The sequence below is a fragment of the Tenrec ecaudatus genome, chromosome 12, assembly GCF_050624435.1.
Source record: "Tenrec ecaudatus isolate mTenEca1 chromosome 12, mTenEca1.hap1, whole genome shotgun sequence".
In the NCBI taxonomy this organism is placed as follows: domain Eukaryota; kingdom Metazoa; phylum Chordata; class Mammalia; order Afrosoricida; family Tenrecidae; genus Tenrec; species Tenrec ecaudatus.
In genome coordinates, this window is record NC_134541.1 from 673,590 (window position 1) to 686,503 (window position 12,914).

The following is a 12,914-nucleotide window of genomic DNA, read 5'->3' on the forward strand; positions in this document are numbered from 1 at the left end:
GGACCCTGTGAGGGAACACCGAGCCTGCTGTCAGGGCCTGCCTCCTCCAGGACCCCCATCTCTGCGGCCAAACCAACAAACCCAAACTCACCTGGATGGGGTCAGTGTGACTCACGGCGCCCCCTGGGGGGTTCCGAGAGGAACTGCTTACGGGAGCAGAAAGCCCAGGCTTTCTCCCGCAGCACTGCTGTTGGTTTGGAACTGCCGACCATTCGGATTGCAGCCCAACCATAGCACCACCAGGGCTCCCTGGCAGGAGGAAGGAAAACCTCCACAGGCAGTGGAGAGGGAGGGAAGCTGAGCCACACCAGCAGTTCAAGCCCCCCAGCCTTGGCGTCTGCTCCCATGGAGAGCTGCAGTCTCAGGGATCAGCCCTGTCCTGAAGAGTGGTAGCGTGGCTGAGTGGACCCCAACCTGATGGCTGTGGCTTGGGTTTGAGTTGAGAGCCCTCTGCTGCTGTGGGCTCTTCCCCCTTCTCACAGGCCCTGGGCATCTCAGGGCCAGCAGGACTGTCCAAGCTCCACTCACCCCAGACAGGGGCCACCCCACCCCCATACTTTGAACCCAGGGAAACCCCGAGACATGGCTTTTAAAATTGACAGGAGGCAGTAGCAGGGGCCTCACTTCTGCAGGGTCTTCGTATTGGTTCCAACTCACAAGACCCCCTTGAGGGAACCAGAAAGATCTCTCCCAAGTCATCCCCCACAAATATGTTAGACTTAGGACACTGCTTGCAGCTAATGGTGAAAGTTACTTCCCTTGAGGCAACCAGCTGCCAGACTGCTGTCTCCTCCCACCATGGGTGGGCCTGCTCCCTGTTGCTGGGGACAATGGGCTACTTCTCTGTGAGGCTGGAGACCATTAGCTTGGTCCCTGTAGGTGGGGTTTACACCCTACTGATAATGGTTCCTATGGAGATCCAGAGACCAGGGCAAATCTACTCAGTTACATGCAAAGTTAGGCTGTCAGCCTGGATCTAGGATCCTCCCTTCTTGTCACATGTATACACCCAATCCCTCCTCTTTCTATTACGTGTATGTCCCTAGATTGTCGCCCTCTCATTGCTGTATAACCTATAGTGCAACCCCTTCCCGTGATGTATGTCTTTGCCTGTAATTAGGGGGCTTGCACTCCCCCAAAGGCATATAGGCCTGAGTTAGCAATAAAAATATCTCTCAGCTCCTCCCTTGGCTCCCCCTCTCCTCTTCATCCTCTGCTCCCCTGTTCCCTCTCCCCTTGTCCTCCTTCCCTTCCCACTCTCTCCACATGGACCACCAATGGGGCTGAGGTGAGCATTGCTACCATGAAATGTGTCTGACTCTATTATTTCAATATCTCATGCTCTCTGTGACTTACTTACTTTGATATAATAGTGACATATCTCAACTGTACAATTGTGCCTATCGAATCCGTGATTAGTGGTGGGGGCTGGCACCCCATGTCCCACAGAAAGCAGCACTGGCCAGTCCCACCACATCCTCACCCTGTGATGCTGGACCACCTCGCTAATGTCCAGAGCAGGAGGGGACGGGATTTCGCACCAAGCACAAGAACCCAGCTCAGCACATGCTGCTCTGTCTGATCTTTCCTGCGCTGGAGGGGCCACCACATTGCCCAGGGGTGGTGGTGGTGGTGTTTCTGTGGGCAGCTTGCTCAGGTTTGACGCACCCTCAGGTGAGTGTCTGGGATATCAAGAAGGGGAGAGATGAGGTGTGAACTAAGTCCACATAGAAGGGCGTCAGAAGTGCAAAGCCGAAGGAGGGAACTACAGCGGAACTTAAATTGTGAGCACCTGATTTGCTACGGCAGCAAATGCATGTCCAGCAGGCACGCGTGGATTTAGTGTTCCGTGGGTGCCCTCCGGTCGCAGCTGAGGATGTGAGTAGAGTCCTGTCAGAAGTATGGTAAAGTCGGGCATGGCAGACACAGCTAGGTTAAAATGTAATGATTTATCAGTTGATCTCCCTCTTAATTTTAAAGTTGTTTAAAAAAAAAAGCCAAGGGGAAATACACATGGATTAAGCCTCTGGTGAACCCCCTCCCCATGGACCAGGGATGTGATCAGTGTAGCTGTCATGCAGAATGGATGGGAAAGTGATTTATTGCAGGTGTATTAAGTTAAAATATAACCTTATCTGATCTTCCTTTCCATCCATTTTATATTTGTTCTTCTTTTTAATATTCGTTCTGTGTTTTAAACACCTGTATTTATTACTACAGTTTTCATTCCTGAAAACTTGGCAAAACTTTCCGCAGAAAGGTCTTACACACCTTACACGATGAACACTTTCCTAGTCACTCTTATTTATATTCACCCATGGGTTTTGTGTTCCAAAAAACACAGCAAAACAAATAAAAAGAAACAAAAAAGCAATAACCAAAAAAGGTAGAGAAAAAACTCTAAAGAAAGCAGAAAGCATTAAAAACCAAAACAATTATTTTTCATTTATTTTTTTTTCTGGAACAATTTTAAAATGGGTCAAGTGTGGGAGATCCAGGGAGAGGTGTTAGTTATATTGTAACCTAGCTCCATCTATCAGAGCCCATTCCCATACCTGGTCTATGTTTACGTGGCATTTACCTGAGACTGAATCATGTGCATTTCCTCCTCAGTTTCTTTTTCCTTAACTGATACATTTAAGTGGGTCAAGAAGCTCAAATGTAACATTTTAACCAAACTATATTTACTCTAACCCTCTCTATAATACTCTGAAGCTATTTATATCTCTATGACTATGGTCATTTATTTATAATATTGATTTATATTTATATGACTACGGTCAGAGGGAATTCACCAGAGCCTTAATTCATATGTTGAGGTAGTTTATTGTGCCAACCTGGCCAATAAACACATGTGGGGTTACTTGAAGGGCGGAGGGATAAATGGCTCGATGAGCCTCCCCTTTCTAGTTCTTGCTTTGTGATGGTCAGACCAGGTGCAGCTGCCTTAGCCAGTTACCTGCTTCAGCTGGCAAGGCTCACTTCCTGCAAGACATCCCTGAGAAGCCACATGGACCTACCCCGATGCAGCCCTGGGTGCGGAAGCACCCCTGTGGAGACCCCTGCCAGCGCTGAGATGCTTACATGTTCACTGACTCAGCTTTCCTCCTGCCGTCAGCATCATAGTGTGTGTTCTGTGAGATGGAGGACTTTATGGATTGGTGTCAGACATATGGGCTAATGTTGGACTTGTGGGCTTGGGCAGCACTGGGTTCGGATGGGTTTTCTTGATGTGCACTTATCCTTTATGTAAAACTCTCCTAAACATGGGTTTCTGTGGATTGGTTTCTCCATAGTCCCCAGAGGAACACACTGAAAATGGATTTTGGGCTTCCTGTCATCTGGAGTCTTCTGCAAACTGAGTGCTACAATTTAAGTTCTAATACCATTCCTTCCTGCAGCTTTGGATTTTGTTTACAATCTTTGGCTCTTACAGGCTGGTGTTGCTTCTTTCATGGGCACTTAGTTGATGCCTCACTTAGATGGTTGCTTGTTTTGATAAGCCTTTAGGTTGCCAGTTGCCACTCTTGCTGATAGCCGGCACCACCTGGTCTCTTACACATTGCTGTAGCACCCCCACCGTCAGTGATCTCCTTATGGGGGTCTCATCTGCTTTCTTTTCAATTGAAGTTTTTGGAAACAAAACAAAACATTCTCCTGCATATGAAATTCCGGTGAAGGTAGTCACTGGATTAATGGCTCCTGGGAGGTATGGCAGGAGTTGGGGGCAATAGAAAGCTTAATAATGGTGAGAAAACGTCCTAAAACTGACTGGGGATGATTGTACATCTCCTTGTAGTTCAATTCTGAACCACCAAATCGTATGACATGTGAATTATATACCAATAAACTGTTAAAGACAATGGGGGGCTCATAAGGCCAAGTCTGCTGGGGACCCAGGAGTCATCTTGGGACAATTCTCGGGGGATGTGGGGACAGAACACACAGGCCAGCTTCCATGGCAGTGCAGTGAGGTTCCCAGCTGCATTCTTCCTGATGCCGCACCTCCCCCCAACACACACATACACATGACTTGGGTGTGCCCACCTCCACCTTGGCACTTATCTGGTGGCCTGCAGGACTGGCCCTGGCCAGGAACGGGGGTGGCTGGGCCCCGGGGACTCAGGGGGCTATTGCTGGGGTTGAAGGAACGATTTGGTGCTTGGACTCAGCTCCCAGGAGGTGGAAAGAGGGGCTACGGGAGCTCTTTGGCCTTGTTGCCCCTGCTTTGCCCGGCAGGTGGGGATGAGTAGCAAAGGCAGGTGAGTTGGTGGCAGGGGCGGGCCACATCCCTTTAGAGTCCAGTCCCCTGCATGGCAAAACACAGCGAGCCCAGGGGCCCAATACTGTCCAAAGCTGAGGCCAGGTGCCTGCACACCAGGACAGACAGATCCTCTAGACCAATCCAGTCTTCACTGCCCTTCTGAACCTGAACTATAGGCCCCACGTGTTCATGGGAACCCACCTGCTAACATGACTGACTCACTTTAACACCTACAGTCACACTCCTGTGCCCCCCCCCCAATTAGCAGAAACCCCAGAAAGGAGCCAATCGAGGCGGGAGCCACACTGGAGACATTGAGAGGAGCGTGGAGGGCTGCCTGGGGGTACAGCTGGTCAGGCAGCTGCTGGACAAGGCCTCTTTGAGGCAGGGAGGAAGCAGTCCCCAGGCCCCCACCCTGACACCCCCGTTCATGCTCCAGACGCAAAGTTCAACGAGTTTATTCAGAAAAGGCCTTGGCACCACACTTAAGAAAAAGAGCCCCCTACCCCAGATCCCTAAGAATCAGCTTACAAAGACCAGGAGGGGCACGGGCAGAGAGCCTGAGATGGCTGAGGTAAGGGCTCTCCAAGCCTCACGTGAGCTCGTTGGGGGCTGTTCTTGGTCCTCTCTGGGGACCTGGCTGCTCACTGGGCAGGGCCCTCCTCTATGGGTCTGCAGGTGCTGGCCCCCTGTCCCCTTCCCCCACAGGGGTTCTGGTGGGGGTCTTAGCCCCTTTATTCACGGGGGATCCAGTGGTGGTCTTGGGCCCTTCACTCACGTGGGCTCTGGTGGGGGTATCAGCCTGTGCACTCACTGGGGGTCCAGTGGTGGCCTCAGCCCCTTCCCCCACAGGGGCTCCGGTGGTAGCCTTGGCTCCGTCACCCACAAGGGGTCCGATGGGAGTCTCGACCGGATCTTTTTTAGGGCTCTCAGGAGCACCCTGCTCCACCTGTGTGGGGCCTGCAGGCTCCTTGTCCTCAGGCCCCTGCAGTGCGGCTGGGAGGCAGGTGGGGGCCTGCGCCTGGGCCTCATCACCACTGCCCACGCCTTTGTCCACCTTACGGCGCTTCCTGACCTCATCGGTCACCTTGGCCCCCGGGGTCTGGGGACAAGGCTGCTCCTCTTCCTCCACCTCCAGGCTGCCCCCCTCGGGGCTGGCCGTCCCCAGGCTGGCCTGGCTGAGGGCACAACCCTCCAGGTTCAGTGCGATCCTCTCCACCTCCGAGGTGCCCTGCGGGCCTGGCTCGGCTGCGGCCTGTCCACCTCGCGTCACCTCGAGTTTCCTCTTCTTGCTCTCCTTTGGACTTGAGGGCTCCGGGCTCCCCACGTCACTGGGCGGATCTCCAGAGTCCTTCTTGGGGGACCCCGCCTCCTGAGGGGCCCTGGCCCCGCCCTGCCCGCGAGTCTGGCCCTGAGGGTCGGCCTCCTCCGGGGACGCCCCGGCCAGACGGGGAGGTGAGTGGGGTAGGGGCTGCTGCAGCTTGTCGTGGGGCGCCCACACGAACTTGCTGCGCGGGCGGAAGTGCGCCCAGGCGAAGCGCAGGAGCGCGCGGCGCTGGCGGCGACAGAGCACGGAGAACACGAAGTAGTCCAGTGCGCTCTGGCGCACAGCGGGCAGCTGCCTCCGCAGCAGCGTCTCCTCCAGGAAGAAGCGCACTAGCGGCGCCTGGTAGTGCTCCAGGCCCAGTTCCCCCAGCGACTTGAGGATGCGCGTGATGCGCAGGTTGTTGTGGCTGTGCCTGCGGGGGCGGGCAGTGAACACGCATCCCCCGAACCGGTGCCCACCCACCACCTGGGGCCCGGTGGGCAGGGCTTGGGTGCTCGGTCCAGGAGCGGCACCCAAGGTCACTGGGGCCAGCTCCTGATCTCCCTCTCCCGGGGGTTGGGCTGGAGGACGCCCCACAGCCTGCAAAGTGCCTGTGAACCCTGATTCTGTGCAGGTCCCCCTTTTCAGTGCAGTCCCGGAGCAGGCCCCCAGGGAGCCCCACTCGTGAACTGGTGATAAACGTGGCCGGGCGTAGCAGGCGGGCACCAAGACCTCTCCCGTTGGGCTCTGTACCTGCCACACTGTGAGAGTCCTGTCCACACTGCCCAGGAGCGCTCCCTCAAGCTACGCCCCCCACAGGCACCCCTCCATCCTGGGCCCCTACACCCCCACCCACCCAGAGGGCTCCTGGCGGGCGCGGCCTCACCAGTTCAGGTTCTGGAAGCGCTTCTGGTAGTTGTGCGCACGGCGCACGGCCCCCGAGTCGCGGTCCTCCAGCTGCACCCCGTAGAAACCCAGCATGAGCTCGTAGGCCTGCACAAACCGCTCCATGACCTCCGGGCAGTTCTTGAACGCCTGGGGAACCCGAGCACTCAGTCGCCCGGCCGCACGGAGTACACAGCTTTCGGGGGGCACGGGCAAAGCTCAGCCCACCTCCACAGTGAGCCCAAGGGCGGCTGGGACAGGGCAGCAAAGGGGACGTCCTCGGCCCCATTCCTGCCCTGGCCTCTGCTCCCAAAGGCGTCAGGAGCGGTGTCTCTATCAGCCCCACAGATCAGCACTGAGGGGCCAGGGATGACAGACGACACAGGGTCCCTGAACACACCCAGGTTGCAGCAGAGGCCACCCACTGGACCCGCTCCCCCAGCCGGGGCTCACCTCAATCTCCCTCAGCGTGAGGGGCTTGGCGTGCCAGTTCACTCCTGGCTCCCGCAGCGGAAACAGCCTGGGGAGGTGGGGGGGGGGGGGTGACCTGTAGTTGGCAGCCTGCCGCCAGCAGGGCGCCTGGAGGGACGTTCAGCCTGGCTCCCAGGCAGTGACTCTGGGAATGCTGGGGGGCCATCACTCACTGGGTATCTGTTCTCTCCCCACCTGCACAGGTGTACACACATACCCCCCACTGTGCCCAGCCCCACATCTCCTCCCCAAGGACAGCATTGGCTCCACCCAGAGGCGGCTTTTCAGAGTGGGAAGCCCAGCTCTTCCCAAGGGTTCACGGAGATGGACTTGGGGGCCCAGTCCTCCAGTCCTCTTCTACTGGCCCCCCAGCCCATGGCCGCCAGGGTGACAGGTCCAGCGTCTGGCCTGAAGTGCTTCTGGCCCCCAGTCTGCCTGGAAATGTTTGTACGAGATTGAAGGGTGGGATGTGCAAAACTGGCAGAATCCGAGCCAACCCACATGTGGCCTACCAACAGAAGCCACCCCCACACTCACCAGCAGACGAAGAAGTGACCAGATACAGTGGGCACTGCTTCTGCCCCCACTTGCCACTGGACATAGGAGTGATTGTAACTCCCAACCACCTGCCTTCCCTCGCCCACACTCACCAACAGACCTAAAATCAAGTGCTCCCTCCCTCACAAGTAGGGGTTCAAGTGACTGGCCCTCCCCAATTCACCACTGGACATAGGAGTGACACCCGCCCCCCACTCACCACTGGATGTAGGAGTGTCACACACACACACACACACTCACACTCACCACTGGATGTAGGAGAGACACACACGCACACACTCACTCACCACTGGATGGAGGAATGTCACACACACACACACACACACACACACACACTCACTCACCACTGGATGTAGGAGTGGTTACCCTCCAGGAGCTCGTAGTCATCCCTCCAGTCCAGAAGAATTTCTTCAATGAAGCAGCCTGGGAGTTCAAGATGGGTCAGCAAGGACCCTCCCCCCACCTGCCACCTTAGCCCCTGAGCCCCCACCCCTACCCCCAGCCCCTTGTCCTCTCAAGGACTGCAGTCCCCACCAATTTTAAGCCCCTAGCATGCCTCCCCACCACAAATGAGGTGGAAGGGGGCCCTTTGCACCCCAGCCCTGTACTGGCAACTCTAGGGGTGAAATCAGACAGGCAGCAGAGATAAGCAGGCACCAAGCACCCCCAAACCCAGTGAGGGACCCCAGCATGTGGGTTTGAGCCTTCACCTGTCACAACATCACACTTTCAAGTCAGTCATCCTCAGCCCCTGGGCAGCTCGGATGTGCACTTGGGCTTAGCAGTGGTGCCCTGGGGCCTGCCTGAGTGCTCAGAGCCACGGAGTACCCTGTGGGGCCCCGCTCTATTCTGACAGTCAGGACCACCTGGCCCGGAGGGCACCTGGAAGCTCCCCCTAGTCTAAGGAGCCCTGGTGGCACTGTGAGGTATGTGCTGGGCAGCTAACCACAAGTTGGCAGTTCAAACCCACCAGCAGCTCTGTGGGAGACATGAAGATGAGAACAGTCAGTGCCTAGGCCCGTGAGAGCAGCTCTACACTCCGTGGTACACAGAGGACAGCGCTTATTAAGGGCCCCTTGTCCTTGGATGGCCCGCCCACATCACAGCAACAGCCACCCCAGCAACGTGCCTCCCAAGACCTCCAATGCAGAGTTCAAGAGCAAAGATACCCCTTTGAAGACTAAGGTGCACCTCACTACGCCGTGGCAATTGTCCATCTCCCCCGTGCAAATGGAGGACGAGATGTCGTCTCCCCCTGCCCGTGTTCCCCGGAGAAGGGCATCACCCGCGGTCCCTGGAGGAGGAAGACCCTCCAGGAGTTGGACTGACTGACGGCAGCCTGGGCTCAGCCCACGCAGTGAGGAAGGCACAGGGCCAGGCAGGCGGCCACACACTCCCTGCCCTCGAGTCGATGCTGACTCAGCGATCCTACAGGGCAGGGTTGGACTGGCCCATCAGTTCAGTGACTGGACCTCTTCATGGGAGCAGAGACCCATGTAGACAGATGGAATGTGGGTCACTAAGTGTCACATCTAGACTGGCTACAGGGCTGGGAGTCCCAGGTGCTGTGGAGCCACGTCAGAGACACTGCCTCACAGCGGCAGTGGCTGGCAGTGGAGGCGAACACGTACCGTTTGGCATGAAGCGGGTCTCATTTCGGTAGAAGCTCAGGTTGGGCATGTCCCCGTTGCAGTCTCGTTCTACCAGGTCCTGCAGAGGCGGAGAATGGGTTGGCGACCTTGGCCTCATCAGAGCGTCCCTGGGGCCAGTCACCCTGAGAGCTGGACAGGTCACCAGCAGGGCTAGGCTTGATGTGATGGTTGGGAAGTCCGCTGTGTCTGGGATCTAGAGGACCTGGCACCAGCCTAGATGAGGACAGTCATGAAGCGGGGCCAGTGTCTGCAGGTGAGGGCTGAGCTCTGGCCACTGCGATGGGAATAGGGCCAGTGTGGAGCCTGGGCCATCGTGTGAGAGCAGTCCCTGCCTGGACCTTGGGCGGGCAGTGCTTACCGGGTAGTGGTGCCGGTACCTGCGCATGTCCTGCATGGCCCGCCAGTTCCGTGTGTCCAGCATCCTGGCCTGGGGAGGAGAAAGTTGGATGAGACACCCTTTCCCCAGATCCCATGGTGAGCGCCCCCCTACAGGGAGAGGGCATGGGTGTAGCCCCTCCCACTGTTGGCAGACACGGACCTGGAAGGGGTCCTGGTGGGGCTGCAGGCTAAGGAGCAAGACCAGGGCCTCCAGCCCAGCAGGGCTTCCAAGGGCCAAAGTGAGTCTAGTTGTCCCCGTCCACTGACAGCCTCTGAAGGGGCCACTTGGAGTCTCTGGTGGCGGAGTGGATTAAGAGCTGAGCATCGTGCCACAGGGTCAGTAGTTTGAACCCACTAGCTATTGCAAGAGAGAAAGAGGAAGCTTTCTACTCCTGTAAAGATTCACAGCCTCAGAAAGGGTCAGAATCAAATGAGTTTGCTTTGGAAGGCACAACTAATGAATGGTCTCTTCCTATCCAGACGGAAGACTGGAATGGGAGCAATTAGCAACACTTGAAAACAACTGGAAACAATGAGTCAAATGCATCACAGGGCCACGCACACACGAGTCTCTACCACCAGGACACCACATGAACTGGACAGTGCCCAGGGACGGCTCCCAACCACCCTCAAAAGGGACTGCATCACGTGGGACAGAATTCAGACCAGCGAGACACTGAAACCAGGCTCAGCGGTCAGAAAGCAACAGGTGGGAACCTTAAGGCCATGGCCTTTAGTTTAGAAAAAACGAAAGAAAAAATTACAGCTCTAGAAACCTTACTGCGCTGCTCGGCACTAGCAAAGAACAGATGGCCACGAAGGAAGGCCTGACACTTCCTTAGGCTGCAAACTGTCCTGGAAGCACACGACATCATCCTTCTCCCAGGAATGGCTCAGAGCTCAAAACTTAACCCACCGCACCACAGGCACAAGGTGGGCAGCTTGACCCCAACAGCCAATCTGTGGGAGAGGGGTGAGCCTCTGCTCCCCTCAAGAATGACCATCTCAGAAGGGTAGCCATGGCAGTAGCTCAGATGATCCTGTGCCCCAGCCACCCTCACCAGGTCCCACTGCCCCATCCCCTGCAGCAGCCTGACACTGCACTGGAGAAAGCTCTCTTTTCCACCCCCATAAGCTTCAAGGACCCAGCCAGGCTGATAGCCACTCCTCCTCTGGTCCAGGGTGCCCAGAGTCAGGCCCCCCCCAGCTGCCCTGAGATGGCAGCTGATGCCCGGGGGTAACCCAGGAGGGGACCCTGGTGTGTCATGGTTACTGCCCTAACCCCCAGCAGCTCACAGTGGCTTCTCCAGTGCCACAGTCGGACCCCAGGCCTCTGGGTCAGTGGGCTGTCAGGACTCAGTGACGCCCCCAGGGCTCCCACCGGGGTCCCCCCCACCCCATGGCAACTCAGCATGGATCCCGGGGTGGGCTGGTGTGGCTTTGGTGCCACTCAGCAGGGCTGGCCACCCTGCCTGACACTGGTGCCCTTTTCCTCCCCTGGGGTCCTGACCAAATAGCATCAAAGGGACCAGCTCAGAGCCCAGCTGGATTCCAGTCCTGGCCCTCTGCCACCACACTCTCGGCACAGCAGTTGTCCAGGTGGCAGGATGGCAGCTGCTGGCCACCAGGCAAGCTCAGGGACCCGGCCCAGCTCTGGTCACCCTCACTGAGCATGCACTCCACCCAGTGAGCCCAGTCACTCACTCGCTCCGGGCAAATTAATGCCACCACAAAGGCCACGTCTGAATTCTAGATACCTTGGGTGCAGGTCAAGGCACCTGTCATCCAAACATGATGTGGGGAGAATGAAGGTCACTTGGGGCCTGCCACCACACCCAGAGCAAGGGCTCCGGCCAGGTACAAAGCAAGGTGCAGAGTGCTGTAAGGAGGGGTCACACCAGCATACCTGAGGGATTTACACTGCCACAGAGTTGGGCTAACAGCGGAGCGTTCTTGGACAAGAACGGGGGGTGGGTGGGGGGGTGTCTGCTCAGCAGCGGAAGCACGGGGCAGACCCCCAGTGCCCAGACAAGTCACCAATGGGACAGCCAAGTCTACCTTCCAAGAGGACAGTGGGCTGGACAGTAGGCAGCAGAAGCGCAGAAGAGGGGGGTGGCAAACGAGGGGAGGGTGGGATAGGGGCAGGGCGGCAGCAGAGCTCAGGTAGAGCTCGATGGGGAAGTACAGGGCAGGCCAAGGAAGGTGTACATCATGCAGAAGTAAGATCCAGGTAGGAGAATTAACAGTATTGCACATAGTGGGGACAGTGTCACTCACTCCAGATACATTGGGGTCCTGGATTCCTGGTTTTCGACCGTGGGCAGTGTGGGTGGCCCCAGATTGAAAAGGGTCCTAGGACAGAGGACCCCTGGTGGAAACCGGGAGAAAATAGGCCCCAAACCCCAGGACCCAGCGCCTGACCTCCAACCCCAGACAGGAGGCCAGCTCCCCCTGCAGGGCGAAGGTATCATGTCACTGGGCATCCCCAAGGCCAGGGCAGCAGGGCAGAGACCACAGTGGGTCTGCAGGAAGGAGAGGGGCTCAAGCAAAGGTAGCAGGAGCCAGGAGAGGGTGGGATGCGGGGAGGGCTCGGGGGCCTGTGTGGGTGGACGCTGGGAGCAGAATTCGGGCGGAAGTGGGCTCGGAGAATATGGGTGGGCTAGTGGGCGCCATAGGATCGTAGGACTGGTGCCCTGGTGGGGCGGCGGAGGACGTGGGGACCATGAGGAGCGGGAGATGACTCGGGACTGGTGGGCGGCTGGTGGACTGCGGGGACCAGAGGGCGGGGAGGACTCGGAGACCAGATGGCCGAGGGTAGGGGAGGACTCCGGGTCCTGGGAGTTGGGGCGAGGGGGTCCCGTGGTGCGGGCGGGGTGGGAGCCCAGGCCGGGACCGCACCTGGAGGGCGCTGGGCCTCGTCGTCCGCGGCGGCTCCTCATCTTCATCTTCGTCATCGTCCTCCTCCTCCTCCTCCTCCTCCCCCGGCGCGTCCCCGTCCGCGTCGCCCACCGCCTTCGGGCCGCCCGCGTCCCCCTCCGCGTCCTCCACGTCTTCCTCCCAAGTCGAGTCGCAATCCGGGTCGTCCATGCCGGCGGTGGGCGGAAGCGAAAGCGAAAGCGAAGGAAGCGCGGGGGCGGAGCTTTGGCGGGGCGGGGCCACGGTGGGCGGGGATCACATGGGGCGGAGTTTCAGCCGGTGTCCAGGCGGGGCTTGGGGCGGCAGGTGGAATCCCGCCTCTCCCAAACTATCTTCCAGGGAGCGTGTCCCAGATACCATAGGACACGCTACGCGGGATCGCCAACAGAAGGCACCCCCCTCCCCCAAGACGTGTCCTTTATGCCCTCTTCCCAATTCAAGCTGGACCAGGTAATGCGCACTGCGGGTCCTCTGCAGCCCGAAA

General features: G+C 57.8%; 1 protein-coding gene across 1 annotated transcript; it reads right to left on the reverse strand.

Annotated features, from left to right (window-relative positions):
• Window positions 1-4,706: 4,706 nt before the first annotated feature.
• On the reverse strand, window positions 4,707-12,605 carry OGFR (opioid growth factor receptor). Its single transcript, XM_075528342.1, has 7 exons — window positions 12,413-12,605; window positions 9,495-9,563; window positions 9,116-9,194; window positions 7,829-7,907; window positions 6,909-6,975; window positions 6,457-6,605; window positions 4,707-6,003 (listed from the first exon to the last, which is right to left on the reverse strand). The coding sequence occupies exons 1-7, from the start codon at window positions 12,599-12,601 to the stop codon at window positions 4,929-4,931; spliced, it is 1,707 nt and encodes a 568-aa protein (XP_075384457.1). The 5' UTR covers window positions 12,602-12,605; the 3' UTR covers window positions 4,707-4,928.
• Window positions 12,606-12,914: the final 309 nt, after the last annotated feature.

Coding starts and splice junctions, on each gene's coding strand:
- OGFR (XM_075528342.1), bottom strand. CDS start 12,601: ATGGACGACCCGGATTGCGACTCGACTTGGGAGGAAGACGTGGAGGAC. Junction 9,195..9,494: donor GGTACCGGCACCACTACCCG/GTAAGCACTGCC, acceptor CCGCCTCTGCAG/GACCTGGTAGAACGAGACTG. Junction 6,004..6,456: donor CGCTTCCAGAACCTGAACTG/GTGAGGCCGCGC, acceptor CCGCCCCCGCAG/GCACAGCCACAACAACCTGC.